Below are 15,859 nucleotides of genomic sequence, written 5' to 3'. Positions count from 1 at the left end.
CAAAATGAGAACTTGCAGGTGTGAGGCATTTCCTCAGTAAGGATTTCCTAATGTTTAAACATTCACAACTCAGCCCTGCTGTGTAGAGTTCTCAAGAGGCAGTTCAAGTTGTGTTACTGATTCACTTCGTCTGGGAGAGCTTAAAAAAAGAAGTACAGAGTTCTCAAAATCTGTTTTTGACTTGGAGACTTGCTAATGCAAGTTACTTATGCAAAAGTATAAAGCCATTATTTTCAAAATGCAAATTTCATTTGAGTTTTGTGTGTGGGGATGCACCTGCTCTCTTATATTTAGATTGGATGAGTGTTTATCAAGTAAGGTATGTGTGATTAGCTGTAGTTGACCTGTTGTTGGGTTAGAAACTAGGTACAAGCTAATAGTCTGTTCTGAACTTGTGTCAGAAGAGAACGTGTAATTTATATGAATTTACTGTGTAAAAATGCTTTTTAAATGCCTTGTATCCCACTGCCTGATGTGTTTTCTAAGTGGAAGCTATTCATAAGTTAAGAAATGCCAAAGCTTACTTTTCTGATGTATTTTAATTTGGCCTCATTTTTGTGCATTCTGGTCTCTGATTTGATGACCAAGTGATTTGATTCTTTCTTTTTTCCCTTGAAAAATCCCCTTTTCACTCCATGCTCAGGAAAAGGGTGGCTCATACACGAGCAGCATTTCTCTTTTCCTGTTAGGATACAATGCTTACCTTTCCAACACTCAAGATTCTACTTCAAAGTCTAGTTATTTCTTTTCTTTGGGTTTTCTGTAATGCTCCTTCCTCCCTTTTGTGACTGGGAACTTTCTGAGCAGGAATAAACGTATTTGCCTATTATCTCTGTAAAGTGAGGATGGATTATTCTCAGTTTAGACAAACGAGGTACAGAATGCAGGTGCTTAAACTGAGAACCTAGAAACAATTTTTTTTTTTTTTGAAAGTAGGTGATATTATGTAATACTTCATATGTTTAAAACACAGTTGCCATTTTAGATGCGTCTCTGACAATCTCTTGATTTGCAACTCCAGTTGATTGGACTAGGATGTATTGAGTTTGGCACCCGGAAAATAAGAATTCCAGGTAGTAACTACTCATGCAAACGTGGCTTAGGTAACTTCATGAAGTATCATGTAATGACTGTTTGGCAGAAACAAGAATAGGAGCACTAGTTTGTTTACTTTTTAGAGCAGCATTTCAGCTTCAGGTTGAAACCAACTTATCTTTTGGTTTCTGCAGAAATGAGGCAGCATCAGGTGATGGCATCTTATCACATTTCCTGATGTGTCACCAAAGTATGTATAGTCTGTACTGAAGCAGGGATCCTGGGAAAAACTATGGTGTGGTTGTATCATTACTATATAAGAAATTAAATATGAGAAAGGTGAAATAAGGCTGCATCAGCAGGAAGTGCTGGCATTAACACTTGCATGTGCTAGAATTTGCAGCTTTAAATTGTACTTCTAATAATGTGTGGGGTCTTCTAAGGCTTTAAAATAAAAAGAACCCACCAGACGAAACAAGCTCAATTTGAAAAAAAAAACCCAGTCATTCTGTGGCTTTGCCACTTAAGCAGATGCAAGATACTTTTTTAGAGATTGTTTTACAGACCTCTTCCTCTCAAAGGAACATAAGGGGGGCGGGGGGAGGAATTGAGCAGAGACACTAACCCATAAAAATACTGTCCCCAGCTTTTAAGAGGGCTTACAAACACTGTCACTGGGATCTTGATAGCAGAAAGATTCAGACTGTAGTAATTGATGCTACTAGTGTAATCTGTAAGAAATGTTATGCTACAGGTGGTTCTGAGATGTTATTTTAAGATTTCAGTATTTTGTTGATCCTGCTGTAGTTGGCCTTACTGTGCTAGAAGTACCAGTGCTTATAACCTTTATTTCTTTTCCATAAGCTTTGCTCAATAGAAGTAACATGTGAGTCAGCAAGTGTGATGGCAGCAACTCTGGCTAATGGTGGCTTTTGCCCAATCACTGGTGAGAGAGTCCTGAGCCCTGAGGCAGTCCGGAACACCTTGAGTTTGATGCATTCCTGTGGCATGTATGACTTTTCAGGGCAGTTTGCCTTCCATGTAAGTACTTTCCAGGTTTTAATTACAGCTGACCAGGAAGGTTAATCTCTGCTGTCATTTTCTATGTTCTAGGGGTTGCTTCCTTGCTTTTGAAGCAGAAGGGAGGGTGTTACATGAATTATTTAGAAATTGAGCCCACTGTAAGGGAAAATCTCACCTAGGATTCATGGCACTACTAGTGTCACATACCTTAGAGCACTCTGCCTTCACTTCTGGGAATCCCTTTCATATCAAACCATAAATGCTGTTCCTTAGGAAAGGCTGTTCATGAGAGCAACAGGAACTGAAAACATGACTGAAGAAATCCTGCTGTATGGGAGTCAAGGATAGCAGAAAGCCTTTGCAGACAGTTGTTTTTTCTTTAGTAACTCAGGCTCAGAAATTATCCTTATATGTGTGAAAATGCCTGTCATACACACACTGTGCTTCTGTTTTCTAGCAGTGTTTTCCTTACATGTTTATAATTCAAGATACACTCCTTCTTATGCTTTCAATATTTTTTCCAGCATTTTTAGTTTTTCCTTACTGCATACACGTAAAATTGATTATGATGGTGCATTGTGTGACATAAAAGTTGCTGCTTGGAGAGCCATGAAGATATGTGACATGTTAGTTCCTGCTGAAAAAAGTAATGCCTTTGTTCAGATTGTAAACAAGGAGGTTATTGTATGATTTCATAGATACTTTCCAATTTTCTTGTGGTTTTGTTTTTCAGTCAAGATTTTTACAGCTTCATTCTACCACCTTGTTGCAAGCTGTGAGACGTACACTTGTGTACTACTGCTTAGTCATAATTAGTTTTTTTAAAAATAGATTTAAATGATCTTCTTTCACAGTATTATTGACTCACTGTATTCCTGAGAGCAAATAGTTTTATGATTGTGGACCTTGGATTGTCACAAACTGCATCAGGTTATTGTTTATCTAAAAAGAGATAAGTAATAATGCTTTCCCAGCTTCAAGTGCCTTCTAGATACATGTTTAAAAATGCTACACAATACTCTTCAGGCAAATGCTGATGCATTGTGTTACAATAGTGAGGAGCAATTGCAGAGGTTAGTGATTCTCTGATTATTCTCTAGGTTGGTCTTCCTGCAAAGTCTGGAGTTGCTGGTGGGATTCTTCTGGTTGTTCCTAATGTCATGGGCTTGATGTGCTGGTCGCCTCCTTTGGACAAGATGGGCAACAGTGTTAAAGGAATTCACTTTTGTCATGTAAGCAGCATTGCCCTTGGGGTGTTTTGGTTGTTTGGGTTTGTTTTCTGGATTTTTTTTTGCGTTTGCAGCTGATGTTTACTGAGCTTCAGTTGGCATAGCTGAGATCTAAGTGAATTAAATAGTGATTTCTGATTGTTCCCTACATAGCAAGTTTCATCTGATCCAAGGGTGAAAGTCTAAGAATAGATGTTTGCTGTTTAGTAGTAAATAGCACTTGATTTCAGAGAGCATTGAAGTATGATGCCAGAAACACTGGAGAAATTGTTGTGGAAAAGCTTTGAGAAGGAACAGTTCATGGGGTAATGAAGGTGCTGGAGTCCAGTGTATTGCATTAAAACCTGTAGAGCTCTATAAACAGACTTTTTTCTTTTCTTATTTCATTGCAATTGAAGAAAAAGACTGTAATGAAATACTTCCATTCCCATGTATTTTTAAACTGATTTTTGTAAACCATCTGACATAAAAGATGTCTTCATAGACGATACCCAGATGTTGGGCAAACTCTTCCTAGCTTCATGTTGTGCCAGTGAAAGAACTGTGCATAGTCTGCTGATGGGAGCATTAGAAGCAGGAGAGATTTTGGGGAGGACTTTGTAATGATTAATTAGGTGTTTTGTGAGAGAGGAGAATGTAAAAAAATTCTTCCTTTTTTCTCCCTAAAACTGCCTTGTAATGATGATTGCTTAATTTTAAAGGGGAAGTTGAGCAGCAGTTAAAACTTAGCATGCTTCTATTTATCTAACATTTCCATAGTTTCAAATTAAGAAGTTCCTAATTCTAGTTAAAGTGCTTTAAAGCTTCATATTAAATGGTCTGGTAACTTAATTCTAAATCCTAAAATAGAGGGGTAGGTGGAGGATTGACTGCATCAACTCTGCATTACAATGAGACCTAAAAACTGATACATGATTGTGGCATACAAGTAACAGGAATGTAACAGTCACTTTTAAAAATAGAACAGCATTGCCAAGTTTTGTAATTACAGCCTTTCATGTTGTAATTCAAACTGATTGAGAATCCATTAGGTCACTCATTTCTTTGTTTCATCCTTTTAATTGAAGTCTTTCTGTTCCTGAAGGGTTACATACAGCTTATTTATGCTTTAAATCCCTCTCCCTTTTTTATCTAAAACCAAACTGCTGAGTTTTGCCTAATGGCAGAGTTAGTTTTTTCCTGCCCCTGTTTTGACCCATCTGGATGTTCATGAGTTTAGGAAGATGCATAAAACAGAGCTGATGTCCTCTGAGAAAGCAAGCTGCTCTTAATTAACCTGTTTAGGTATTGGTAATTTTGCATAAACATTTGAAAAAGCTCTGACTAAACCCAGAATAATCTTCATTTGGCAGAGTATTGTAAAAGGATGGGCTTCCTGTCTTCAAGTAGAAATTTATTAAAAGAGATATTTTGCAAATTTGCTCCTTGTTTTATCCTTCTGTAAGAAGGAAGTAAAGATATTATAAAGGTATTATTAGAATTTAATCCTGTAGGTCTATTACGTTCAAAGTGCCTTGTGGACATGGGTATTCATTTATTAAATAAATTTCCCTTCTTACTGGTTTAAGTCACTAGGATATGATGCAAAATGTAAGTGGTGGTATTGTTATTAACTGAGAAGCATTGGCTATCCTGTGCAGATAATAATGCATGTTCTCTACATGCTTGCAGGACCTGGTTTCTTTGTGCAATTTCCATAACTACGATAATTTGAGACACTTTGCAAAAAAGCTTGATCCTCGCAGAGAAGGAGGTGATCAGCGGGTAAGTTACTGTCTGTGTGCAGTGAGTATTGCTCCTAGACTTCAGAGGAAATATGGCAAGTTCTTCTCTAAATGCCAAACTGCTCAATGACATGTATTGCATCAAAGCTTTCAGATCATCTAGTTAGTGTACATCATTAGTGGGCACTTCCCTGGGTGGACCACACTGTCACAGGGTTTGGTGTGAGGAGAATTCTTTACTGGATCTGTAACTCCCTTGCATGCAGTTCATCTCCCCTGCTAGATGAGGTAGATGGTATCTGATGGAAGTTGCCAAGAGTTTTACTGTACTGGTTGCCTTTAATAAAGACTTGACCAGCTGCTGGCCTCTCTGGTGGGTGCTGCAATGCACGAGATCTGTGTTCAGCTGTATTTTCATGAGCATATCTCTGACACCACATGACCTGCTGAGAGTTGCACAGGCAGTGAGTTCAGGCATTAATAGTGCTGCAGACAAGAGCCTGCTACTTAGGGAGCAGCATAAGCAGTGTCTGGGAATGAACTGAATCCACTCCAGCTACATTTACAAATGATACAAGCATGAGGGGATTGAGATAAGGAAAACCTCCTTGTTTTCAGTGCCATTAATATTTTGACTAAGGCATGAAAATTTCAATACAGTAGAATGATTATCAAAGTGCTTTTATTTGCATGTATGCATCTAAAAATTACCCAGTTTTGAATTTAATTTTTTTATAAGTGGAAAAGAGAAACTAAGTTTATGTGAAGAGCTGAAAAACTTGAGTCTGTTAGCAATGACTGCAAGTATGGATTTTTTTTTTTCCTTCAAGTACACTAATAAATAATGTATGTTGCTTGAACAACTAGCATTCCTTTGGACCAATGGACTATGAGAATCTCCAGCAAGAACTTGCTTTAAAAGAAACAGTATGGAAAAAAGTGTCACCTGAATCAAACGAGGACATCTCCAGAACCGTAGTGTATAGAATGGAAGGTCGGGGAGAGCAGAACTAAACAAATGGGTTCTAGTTCCATTAAATTCTTCATTTTAAAAACCCTCGAGCATCTCTAGATTTAACTTTGATTTGAATATTGTTTACCTGGTGTTTCATTTATATATACATTTTGTGTAAATTCTGTATGCTATACCAAAAAGATTGTCAAAGTTCAAGGGTGTGTGGGGAAAAAGCATGTGCAGACAACCCCAAGGCTGTAAACTGACTTTTGTAGTTAGAACACATTTAGTTCAAAAAAAAAAGTAAAGGTAAATCTTAGTGTTTTCAAGATACACCACAAAAGTGGTATGTATCTGTTTATTTTTGTTTATATCTGAGATTTTTAAGTATGTGAACTTTGAAGCTGAGCAAGAGCTTGTGTCCACTGAGCAGGGTCAGCATGTAAAGATAGAATATTAATTAAAATATAAAATAGTATTTGGCAAAATACAGCAAATTCCTGAATTTCTAAATAGTTGTATATTAAGTAGAGATAGGTTCTGAGTCATGTTATTACCATATCAGGGTTACTTTAATATGAGCTTTCAAATTTGAAGAGAAATGGACCTTTTGCATATGCCATGCTAGTGAAGATTATTTTTTCTTTTAATCAAACCATTAATAATTATTAATGCTAATGTTGTAACAAAGAGAGCAAAAATGCCTGGGCAGGAGTGGGAGAAGTGGGGAGGAGGAGGAGGGGAAAAAACCTGTCTTGTTTGCAAGTTAACTAATGCAGCAGAGAGATTCCTGCCCCAACTATTTGGAGTGTCTCTCTTGCTGCTTGTGCTGCCAGCTGGTAGTTATGACTCAGGAGTCTGCCTTACTAATGGTGCTGTGCTCCACCCTGGAAAGGAATGTAAGCAATCTGGGGCTTAGACTGAGCAGTGAGCAGGAAATATGTTCACAGGGAAGCAGATAGGTAGATCTTATTGGGACTGTTGAGAGCTATTTTTCAACCATTAATGTGTGCATATGTTCATATATGAGGTTGCATTTACACAGGAGCAAATTCTTAAGTTATAATTAATTGCTGGTTTTTTGACATGATTTTGAGTTTGCAGCACTGTCAGCTTACTGAGAAAGGGGCCTTGCAGGCAGCTGCATCTCTTAAGCTGCATAATTTGATAATTTGAGTATCTTGAGTAGGGTGTAGCTCCAAATGATAAATGTAAGCTTCAGATAGGCTCAGTAGGCAGTTCTGAACAGAGGTCAATGACTTGCTAAATTCTTAACACTTGCAGGGATTAGATTCTTAATAATGCTGAAAATCTTAGAAAAGCATTCTCTATAAAGTTTTCTCCTCTTTAAATTTGCAAAATATCTGATACATCCCATCCCTAGTGAACATCACACAGAGTTCTGGTTTATCAAACTGGAGAAACTTGGCCAAGCAATGATAAATGGTATTAGCTGGGGGAGGATTTTAAGAGACAGTGACAAACAATTCTGTAGTAACAACTTCACCTCTTCTCTCTCATCCCTTCCCCAGTCCCTCTCCCTTTTTTTAATCTAAAACTCCAAACTGTTGATATGTGAGTTTTGCCTAATGGCAGAGTTAGTTTTTTCCTGCCCCTTTTTTGACCCATCTGGATGTTCATGAGTTTAGGAAGATGCATAAAACAGAGCTGATGTCCTCTGAGAAAGCAAACTGCTCTTAATTAATCTGTTTGGGTATTGTTAATTTTGCATGAACATTTGAAAAAGCTCTGACTAAACCCAGAATAATCTTCATTTAGCAGAGTATTGTAAAAGGATGGGCTTCCTGCCTTTGTAGCCTAGGATGGAAATATTTAAGCAAAACAATACAGAACATCAATTTTCAGTGAATTTGATGCCCTACTGGGATGAAGAGGTAAATCTGTGGTGCAGATGTCAGTAATAAGTGTCAGTCATGAATTGCTGAACAATAACTTTTATAATCTTATCTCTGATGATAAGGTTAGGTTTGTTAGTGCTTATCCTCAAAATAAAGGCAAAGTCTTCAATTATAAAAATGTCTTGCCTGTTTGAGGATTTTGCAGTAAACTAGTAGCTACAGAGACATAACAAGTATTCAGATCCTGCAGAACTACTTTACCTGAAATACCCTCAGTTGCAAGAGGGACCATCATGTGTCTGTGCTGCTAATGGAAAGGATTTACAGTGGTGACATGTTGCTGGGTGACTTGCTGATTTAATTAAAAATGGAAAAGGCACGATGCAGGATTTCCTTGGTCTGATTCTACCCACCTTGATTTTTAGTACTGTTTGAAGCCATTTCTAAAGATGTGGTTGAAGATGGATGACTTTTCCACACGCAAAACTTGTGGTAGAGTCAAGTCCTGCAGGGGAAATAGAAATATAAGAAAACGACTAGGTCTTTAATATGCATAATAAGAATATTTAGGGTACAGCTTAAACAACCTTTAAATATATATATATATATATATATATATATATATATATATATATATATCTATATATATATATATATTTACAGTTCTGTAATATATGCTTTTAAAGCCTGCCTCAGAATTGAAGGCAGCTTCTAGCTAGGAAGGGTCAGGAGGAGACTCCTCTGAACCAACTGTTCTGTAACTTGCCCACACTTGTAGTTTCTTGCCCTGGCTGCCACGTGTGCAGGTGGCTCCTGTTCCTGGCAGGGCACCTGGGGGGCCAAGGTCAGCCCCCAGGGGCAGTGGGAGAGGCCAGGGCCACTGAGGTTTAGTCATTCCATGTGTGAAGTCTGCAACGGTTCTAGTGTTCACCTGTGCTACAGTAATAGCAATTCTTGATATTCAAGCATTTTAGCTGTTTGTTTGTTTTTCTTTGTCAGCATCATTAACATTTCATTAGAAATGTAAATGCTTTTTAAAGATTTATTTTAGCATTTGTGTTGTACCTTTTGGCTCAGTTGTTAAGTTACCTGTCTCGTTTTCCATTTTTCATTTGCATTGTATGTTATTTATGTATCTTGATTTCCAGCATGCTTATTTTTGTATTGTTTAATAAATTTATTTTAAGCTGATTTTTTATTGTATTTTTTTTTCTCTCAATGGAGAACAGATTTGTTCAAACACATTTTTTAGATTGAAGTTGAGCTAGTTAGTAGTCTGTTGAAAAAAAGATTCTGGAAGGGTAGGTGGAATAAGCAGATTTAGATAAACCAGTCATTGAAAACTTTCCTAAGATTTTGTCAACATTTTGTACAATAATCTAATTATTTCTGTTTGAACTGGTGTCTTAGAAAGTTGAAGGCAAAAATCAAAGTAGCACAACTTTGTCACCGTGGCTTTTTTAAATAAAGAAGTCCTGGTGTAGTAGAATTTTAACATCACTGTGTTTTTGTCTCGTTTTGAAGATACTGATTCAGTCACCTGGAAAATGTATGGTTAATGGTGCCAGTGCAGGAACTGCTGCTCCTGAGCATTCTGAAGGGAAAAATACAGCTGGTGATAAATCATGTGTAGCAGGGGAGGTGGTCCAAGCCCCCCATTGTGTTGGTAGTGATGCTGGGCCCTGCCTCTACTGAGGGTGGTCAGAATGGTTAATTTAGCTTTTCTGCAGACTGCTTTATAAGCTGAAGTTATTTGTCCTATGGCTGTAAAATGAGCTCTATGTTCATTATACTTAAAAACATCGCATGTCAAAAGAGTTTATTCTCTAAAAGTCATAAAGATGATGAAAAACAGTAGTAGGTACACAGAAGGAGCCACAGGTGATTTCCTGTGAATTATTTTGGCTCTTATATTTTGGTTTTCAGCATATATTTGTGTCAGAAGACCAGTGGGTGGGTAGATGAAGAAAAAGGCAATGGATTCAGAGGAGGTTGGGTGGGTGGGGGGGATGGATTATGTTGGTTTTTTATTGCTCATGTATCTCTTGGTCTTGATACATACATGTCATTGATGCACAGTAATTTGTGAACAAAGGAATTAATTTATGAGCATAATTAATGTATGGTGTTTTGGTATCCTAAACATTGTAGGCTTGGACTGTTTTTACTTTTTTTTTTTAATTTTAAATAATATTTCTGTAGTTTTTTTGAAGGTTCAGAATCAATTATTGCAGTGAAACAAGAATAAACTTATTTCAGCAGAGTTCTTATTAGAATGACAAATACACCTAATATTTTGCCTTCAGTGCAGAGCCTCCTTGAGGATTTGAGTTCACTTATGTCTGTGGTGGTTGGAGTTTTGGCAAGAGGCATTAAATTGGGTAGAAATCTTAACTAAAACTAATTTTTTTTTCCCATGCTGGCACCTTGTCTGTTCCACATTTGTCTAGTCTGGAAAGTGCATGACTAACTAATATATGTAAAGACATGGTTGAGTCATGCACAGCCCACTTTCTTTCAGGAATTCATGTCCTAGTGTGTTGAATAATTTAAATAGTCTAAATTATTAAACTACCTACCTTGAATCAAGCATGGTTTCTGATTTGCTGTTTGCTCCTAGAGAATATTGTGTGCAAAATCAAAAATGCCCTCTTGTCTTTTGGTTTTCCTGCAAGCAGGAGTTAATTTTCTTACTGGCATCTAATCTTGCTATATGCAGACTTTTTGGTATCACTTGTACATCGAGCATTCAAGGGTTTTAGCAAGACTTGAGTGGCAGCACTGTGCACATGGCTCAGCTACTCCTGAAAATGCCACGTGCATTTCTTCTGTGCATAGCAGGGGTGCCTGATGGTCCCATCTGAGGCTGCAGCTTGCCTGAATAAAGCCTGCAATGGAGTTGAGTTGCAGAACTGTGGTGGGGGCAAGTTTGTTGGGTATTTTGTTTGTTCTTTTGGTTTCTTACCAGTTTAATTTGAGCAGGACTTAATTGAGGCAATAAAGGTGGCATGGGTGCTTGACGAGGACAAGGCAGGTGGATGTTTGGACAATAATAGACACTTTGACACCCCAGCACTTGGACTGGTGAGCAAATGGGGCTGAAGGAAGGACAAGGAGAAAAGGAAGTAATTCTAGAATGTCTTCCTAGCCTCAAAAATGATCCAGCCAACCAGTCTTGGATGTATTTGTGTTAAGCAGGCACGTGGGGCAGCATATCTGCTGTAAGGTGCTGCTTCCTGTTCTAGCTGCTGCTCTGCTCTGATTCTGACTCACCTGGCACCTAGCTGTGCCTTCTTGTGGTTTTACAAACTCATGTGCACACTGTGAATTGGACATTTATCTTCATATTGTACCCTTCCTTAAAGGTCAGATTTACTCAGCTGGGTGCAGTTCTTGTCACTTGTGTGAGGTGCAGAGGGCACTAGTGACTGTCAGCAACCTGAGAAGGAAACCACGAGGTCCCAGAGGCTGGGAGGGATCTCTGGAGATCTCAGACTCCAGCCCCTGCTCAAAGAACCATCTGGTGTCACTTGGATTGTGTTGCTCAAGGGCTTTGCCAGTCAAGTGTTGGAAACCTCCAGTGATGAGGTTTTATCATCTGCCTGGATAAGTTATCCCAGTGCTTTAATGCTTTGATTAAAGAATTTTTTCCTAACCTACAGTTGGAATTTTCCCTTTCTGTAGTTTGTGATGGTGACTTCTGTGCTTTCACTGGGTGTGATGATCTTACCATCATGCTGTAACCTGTTGGCTTTTGGAGAGTCCTAGAAGCAGCATAGGTAACAGTGGCTTTTGGTCAGCAGTAACTAATATTTTCACTTCTGCTGTATTTTTCCTACCAGATTCTAAGTATTTTTCATTATGTCATTGCAAATGAAGTGATTTAGGGATTTGAAAAGGCCCTTTCTTTTTCTACTGAAGCCCAAGAGGCTAAATGCAAACGTGGAAGTGTGCTCTTTGCTGAGGGATGGCATGGTACTGTTAGGACAGCTTGTGATCAGAGCCCTTGTCAAAACAATGAACTGAGAACACAAGTGGAATGATAGGAAGAGATTTTGTTACTCATTTCCTGTTGATGTCACTCACTAGCCCAGCTTTTTCCTTGAGGCAGGCAACTTTATTGTTTGTTCAGGAATTACTCGTGCAATAATCAGGGGTTTTTTGGACTCATAGACCTGGTTTTGGTCATATGTGTAGCTTTTACTTTCTGAATGGAAAGTACATTTCACATTTCTTTTCAAGGACCTCTCTCTTAAAATTCTCCAGCCTGTAATTATTGCAAATCAAATAATTAAAATGTAATCTTGATCTGAGAATAAACTCTTGTGATTAAACATGTTTTAAAAAATCCCCATTCATGCCATTGCAGAGCAGGATTAACAATTATGATTGAGAATATAGAAAAGCAGGCTAAAACAGCTGAGTATGTTTTATTCCATATACCAAGGCTGCTGGGGAATAATATGACTGTTGGCAGTGTTTAAAAATAAAAGCAGGGAGGAAAAAGACTTATTTAAGCTAATAAATATTTTCAATACGAGGAAAATGTACCTTTCAATACAAGGTATGGAATACATAGCCTAAAAATAAGAAGATTTAAAGAAACTTGATCCTAGTATTTAGAAAGAACCTTCCCAGCAAGAGTAGAGTGGAAGCATCTGGTAAGATTTCCCAATTCTGCTTTCAGCATGTTGTAGGGTGGAGTCAGTCTGTTGGTAGTGCAGGTGCCCTGCATTCTTCTAAGAGCAAAGTCCTTTCTTTTGGCTATAATTCCAGTTCCAAGCCCTGTATTTAGGAGTAAACTGTCATCCCCAACAGGCTGGGAAGCAGGAGCATTGCCCCACTCTGCTCTGTTGTGTGGGTATCAGTGGTGTCAACAGGTCCTTGAAAAGGCAGACACCCTTTTGTCCTGTCTGCTTAACACAGCTCTGTCACTAAAACACCCATCAGCATTCCAGTGGATTCATGTGACAGCCTTGATCCCAGTCCTTTGGTCCCAAATCTTGCACTGTTAGTGATGTCCATATCCACTACTTCAAAGGCTCTTGTTTGTTTTCCCTGCCTCCAGGATCAATGGTTTAGCATTCATTCCCCTTTCTAAGGTTTCTCTGTATATTCCCAATGCTCTTTGTTGCAGAACTGTTAGCAGAGGTTTAGTCTTTGAAAAGGAACAACCAGAGTAGGTCTAACATTTCTGTGATATTATACTGCAAGAATTATTTAACCATTTTTGGACTTCCAGCCATCATTATTTACTGACAAAACGTTTCATTGCTGATGAGAAATGCTGAAAATGTTTCACAGTGGAGTGAGTTAAACTCTTTGAGAGGATCATTTTTTTCACAAAACTCGGAGGCTTTGGACATTGGTGGCATCACTGAAGTCTTTCCATCCAAGCTGCTGATGGCAAATGCATGCCACCTAGAAATGAAAATTTGCTTGGTCTTCATCTTAAAGGGTGGAAGTCTTCATGCTTTAGGTCTTTCACTTGAACTAGTAAACTTTTTGTTGGAAGGATTAATTGATCTACCATTCCTTTGTCATACTGTTCATGGCCAACAATGCAGCAGTAACACTTCTGGTCATCCAGGACAGGAGCCAGGCCAGCTTTTTCTGTGACTCCCTCTTGTTAATTTACAGTTCTGTGGAACTGCCTGATCCGTTTTTATTCACTACTGCTATTCTAATTTGGTTTTCATTATTAGGTGTTCAAGAACTTCTCTTGCTGGCACAATATATGAGTTTATGAAAGTCCATGAAAGATCTTTTTAAAGAAACCAAACAAAGTGGAATCAGCCAACTTAGCTCTTAAGTCTAGTGAAGGATAATTCAATTCTCACTTGATATTTTGTGTGTCTTTTCAGTGATGTGCTTAATTCTGTTGTTTCCAAAAGCAAAAAGTGTGTTCATTTATTGGTACCAGAAGAAATTGGAAACAGCAGGTGGAGGCAAGCATGGCCATGCTCACTCTAATCTAGTGAAGGCAGCTTTGGTGCTCAGTTTTCTCCCTTCTCCCCAGTATTTGTACCTTCTGAAATCAACATAATTATCCCCCAAATAAAGGGATGGGATGGTTGTACCCATACCAATGTGGGTATTAAGCAAGGGATAAGACATATCAAGAAATTGTTAGTGAGTAGCTCTTGAGATCAGCTCCTCTTCTGCCAGGCTCATCTGTTTGTCCAGGCACACATGGGAAGGGGCAGGGAAGCTCTCCAGTCACAATATTTCCATCTGATCACTGGTGAAGCTTCAGCATGAGGTACTGTAAGGCCTTCTGTGTTGAACAATGTAGGCTGATCTGTTGTTCAGGGGTATCTGTGACAGCAGCATCGGCTGGGTCCATCCTAGTACCTGCTCTTGAGGCTTCAAATCAGGTTTTTTTTTCCCTGGAAGTGTCTTCCAACTAAAGAAGCATCTGTTCCTGGGATCCTGTAATCTAATACTAAAGGAGTCAGTGGCTCTGCATCTTGAGCTCTGATTTCTGTGGGTTTTTTGTGTAGCCCTTGAACCCAGTTCATCGTTAGTGTTGGTTTTATCTGCTAGAAAGGGAAATAGAAACCCAGCCTGCTTCCCACAACATTTCCTGCTGTCCTGCTCCTGATGATGGCACTGGAAAGGAGAAGCTGCCCCATCCACTCACCCTGGACCTTCTTATGACACTATGTACTATTTTCTAGTGAAACTGAGTTGGTCTGCCTTGATTCCTGGGGGAGAGGCTTGTGTGCAAGGATCCAGTTAGACTTTGCTTTGTGTGAGCCACCCTCCACAGGTCAGGCTCTGGAGTCAGGATTAGTGAATGGTTGTTTCTTCTGCCTCCGTCGGGGGAGGCAGAGGTGGGAGTGGGGCAGTTCAGGAACATGGCTGGCCAGAGCAGCTTCTCTCACCCCGTGGGGTTTGCACATCTCAGGAGTGGAATAGATGGGCATGGTCTTTGTGAAGGAGTCTCAGTTGCAGAAGGTAAGTAGATGTTTCACTTCTTCTGGTAAACATTTTGTTTAATTACTTAACTCTTAATTCATCATAATTAAATAGCCTTATCTGTAATTTAAACAGCATCAGTTTACTAATACTACAGAATTAATCAATAGTCAGAGCTGTAAATAACAAGGCATTACAAATTCCCAGTGTGTGTTGCCATGAAACAAGGTTTCTGCTTCCATGGCTTGTCATCATCGAGGGCTGTTCAGTATTTCAGGCCCTTGAGTAAAACCAAACATAGCATGAAGCAGCCTGTACCTATGGAATCACAAACTGTATTGGAAACATAGATGATCTGAAATTTCATTTTCAGGATTCTAAATCTCATTTAAAAATTAGAATAATTAAATGTAATCATCTCTGAGCACTGGCTGAATTAATTGTAGAACTGAGCTCAGTCCTATCTGTGACTCTTTATTCTGTATGAGTCAAAGAATATTTTTGGACTGTTGGAAGAACTTGCACCTCCTGCCTGATAGTGTTTAGGGTGAACTCACAGGTAGAGAAGATGTTGTTTTGAGGAATACAGGTGTTAACAAACTCCTTCCAGAAATTTGTGTCCACTTGATGGCCATCTCATGAGCACGGGGTTGGTGCTGGAAGAGATGAATTCTCTCCTTCATGGCTCCAATTGTGATTGGAGGAAAAGCACCTTCTGCTCACTCTGTTTCCTGTGTTCTTAAGCTTTTAAAATTTTATGCAAACTAGTTCAGTAGCAGAGAAGGAAAAAAGAGGACAAACTTTTATGGTATTGTGCTTATTTTCAGCAAATACAATTTTTAGATGCTTTTGAATACCTCCATTAATTTAAGGTATTTTGACAAAAAAAAAAAAAGGGCTTCAGTCAGAGATGGATGAAGAAATGCAGTTTACTGTAACATGTGGTTTCAACAGTCTAATTATTTGCAGTTTTGGGTGGCATAATCCAGTACTTATCTTGAAAAGGCTTGAATCAGAGGGAAGTATGAATGATGGGAATCCATTTGATGCCAGTAGATGGAAGAGGGGAACAAACCACCTCTGCTCAGCCTTCCCTCCAGGAAAGCTGCCCTT

The 15,859-nt window shown here is 38.7% G+C and overlaps 1 protein-coding gene across 2 annotated transcripts in view; it reads left to right on the top strand.

Annotated features, from left to right (window-relative positions):
* The window catches only part of GLS (glutaminase), a 59,640-nt gene that overhangs the window by 29,719 nt on the left and 14,062 nt on the right, over positions 1 to 15,859 (top strand). The window contains exons 12-15 of one of the 2 annotated variants that reach the window (XM_059853423.1): positions 1,900 to 2,076; positions 3,159 to 3,290; positions 4,959 to 5,051; positions 5,879 to 9,016. In XM_059853423.1, the coding sequence (XP_059709406.1) occupies positions 1,900 to 2,076; positions 3,159 to 3,290; positions 4,959 to 5,051; positions 5,879 to 6,025 (549 nt within the window). In that variant the 3' untranslated portion in view covers positions 6,026 to 9,016. Of the gene's footprint in view, positions 1 to 1,899; positions 2,077 to 3,158; positions 3,291 to 4,958; positions 5,052 to 5,878; positions 9,017 to 15,859 lie in introns of those variants that run through there. The other variant, XM_059853422.1, reaches the window with a different exon arrangement.

This window comes from Haemorhous mexicanus, chromosome 8 (assembly GCF_027477595.1).
Source record: "Haemorhous mexicanus isolate bHaeMex1 chromosome 8, bHaeMex1.pri, whole genome shotgun sequence".
Lineage (NCBI taxonomy): Eukaryota > Metazoa > Chordata > Aves > Passeriformes > Fringillidae > Haemorhous > Haemorhous mexicanus.
This window is presented reverse-complemented; position numbering and strand designations above follow the sequence as displayed.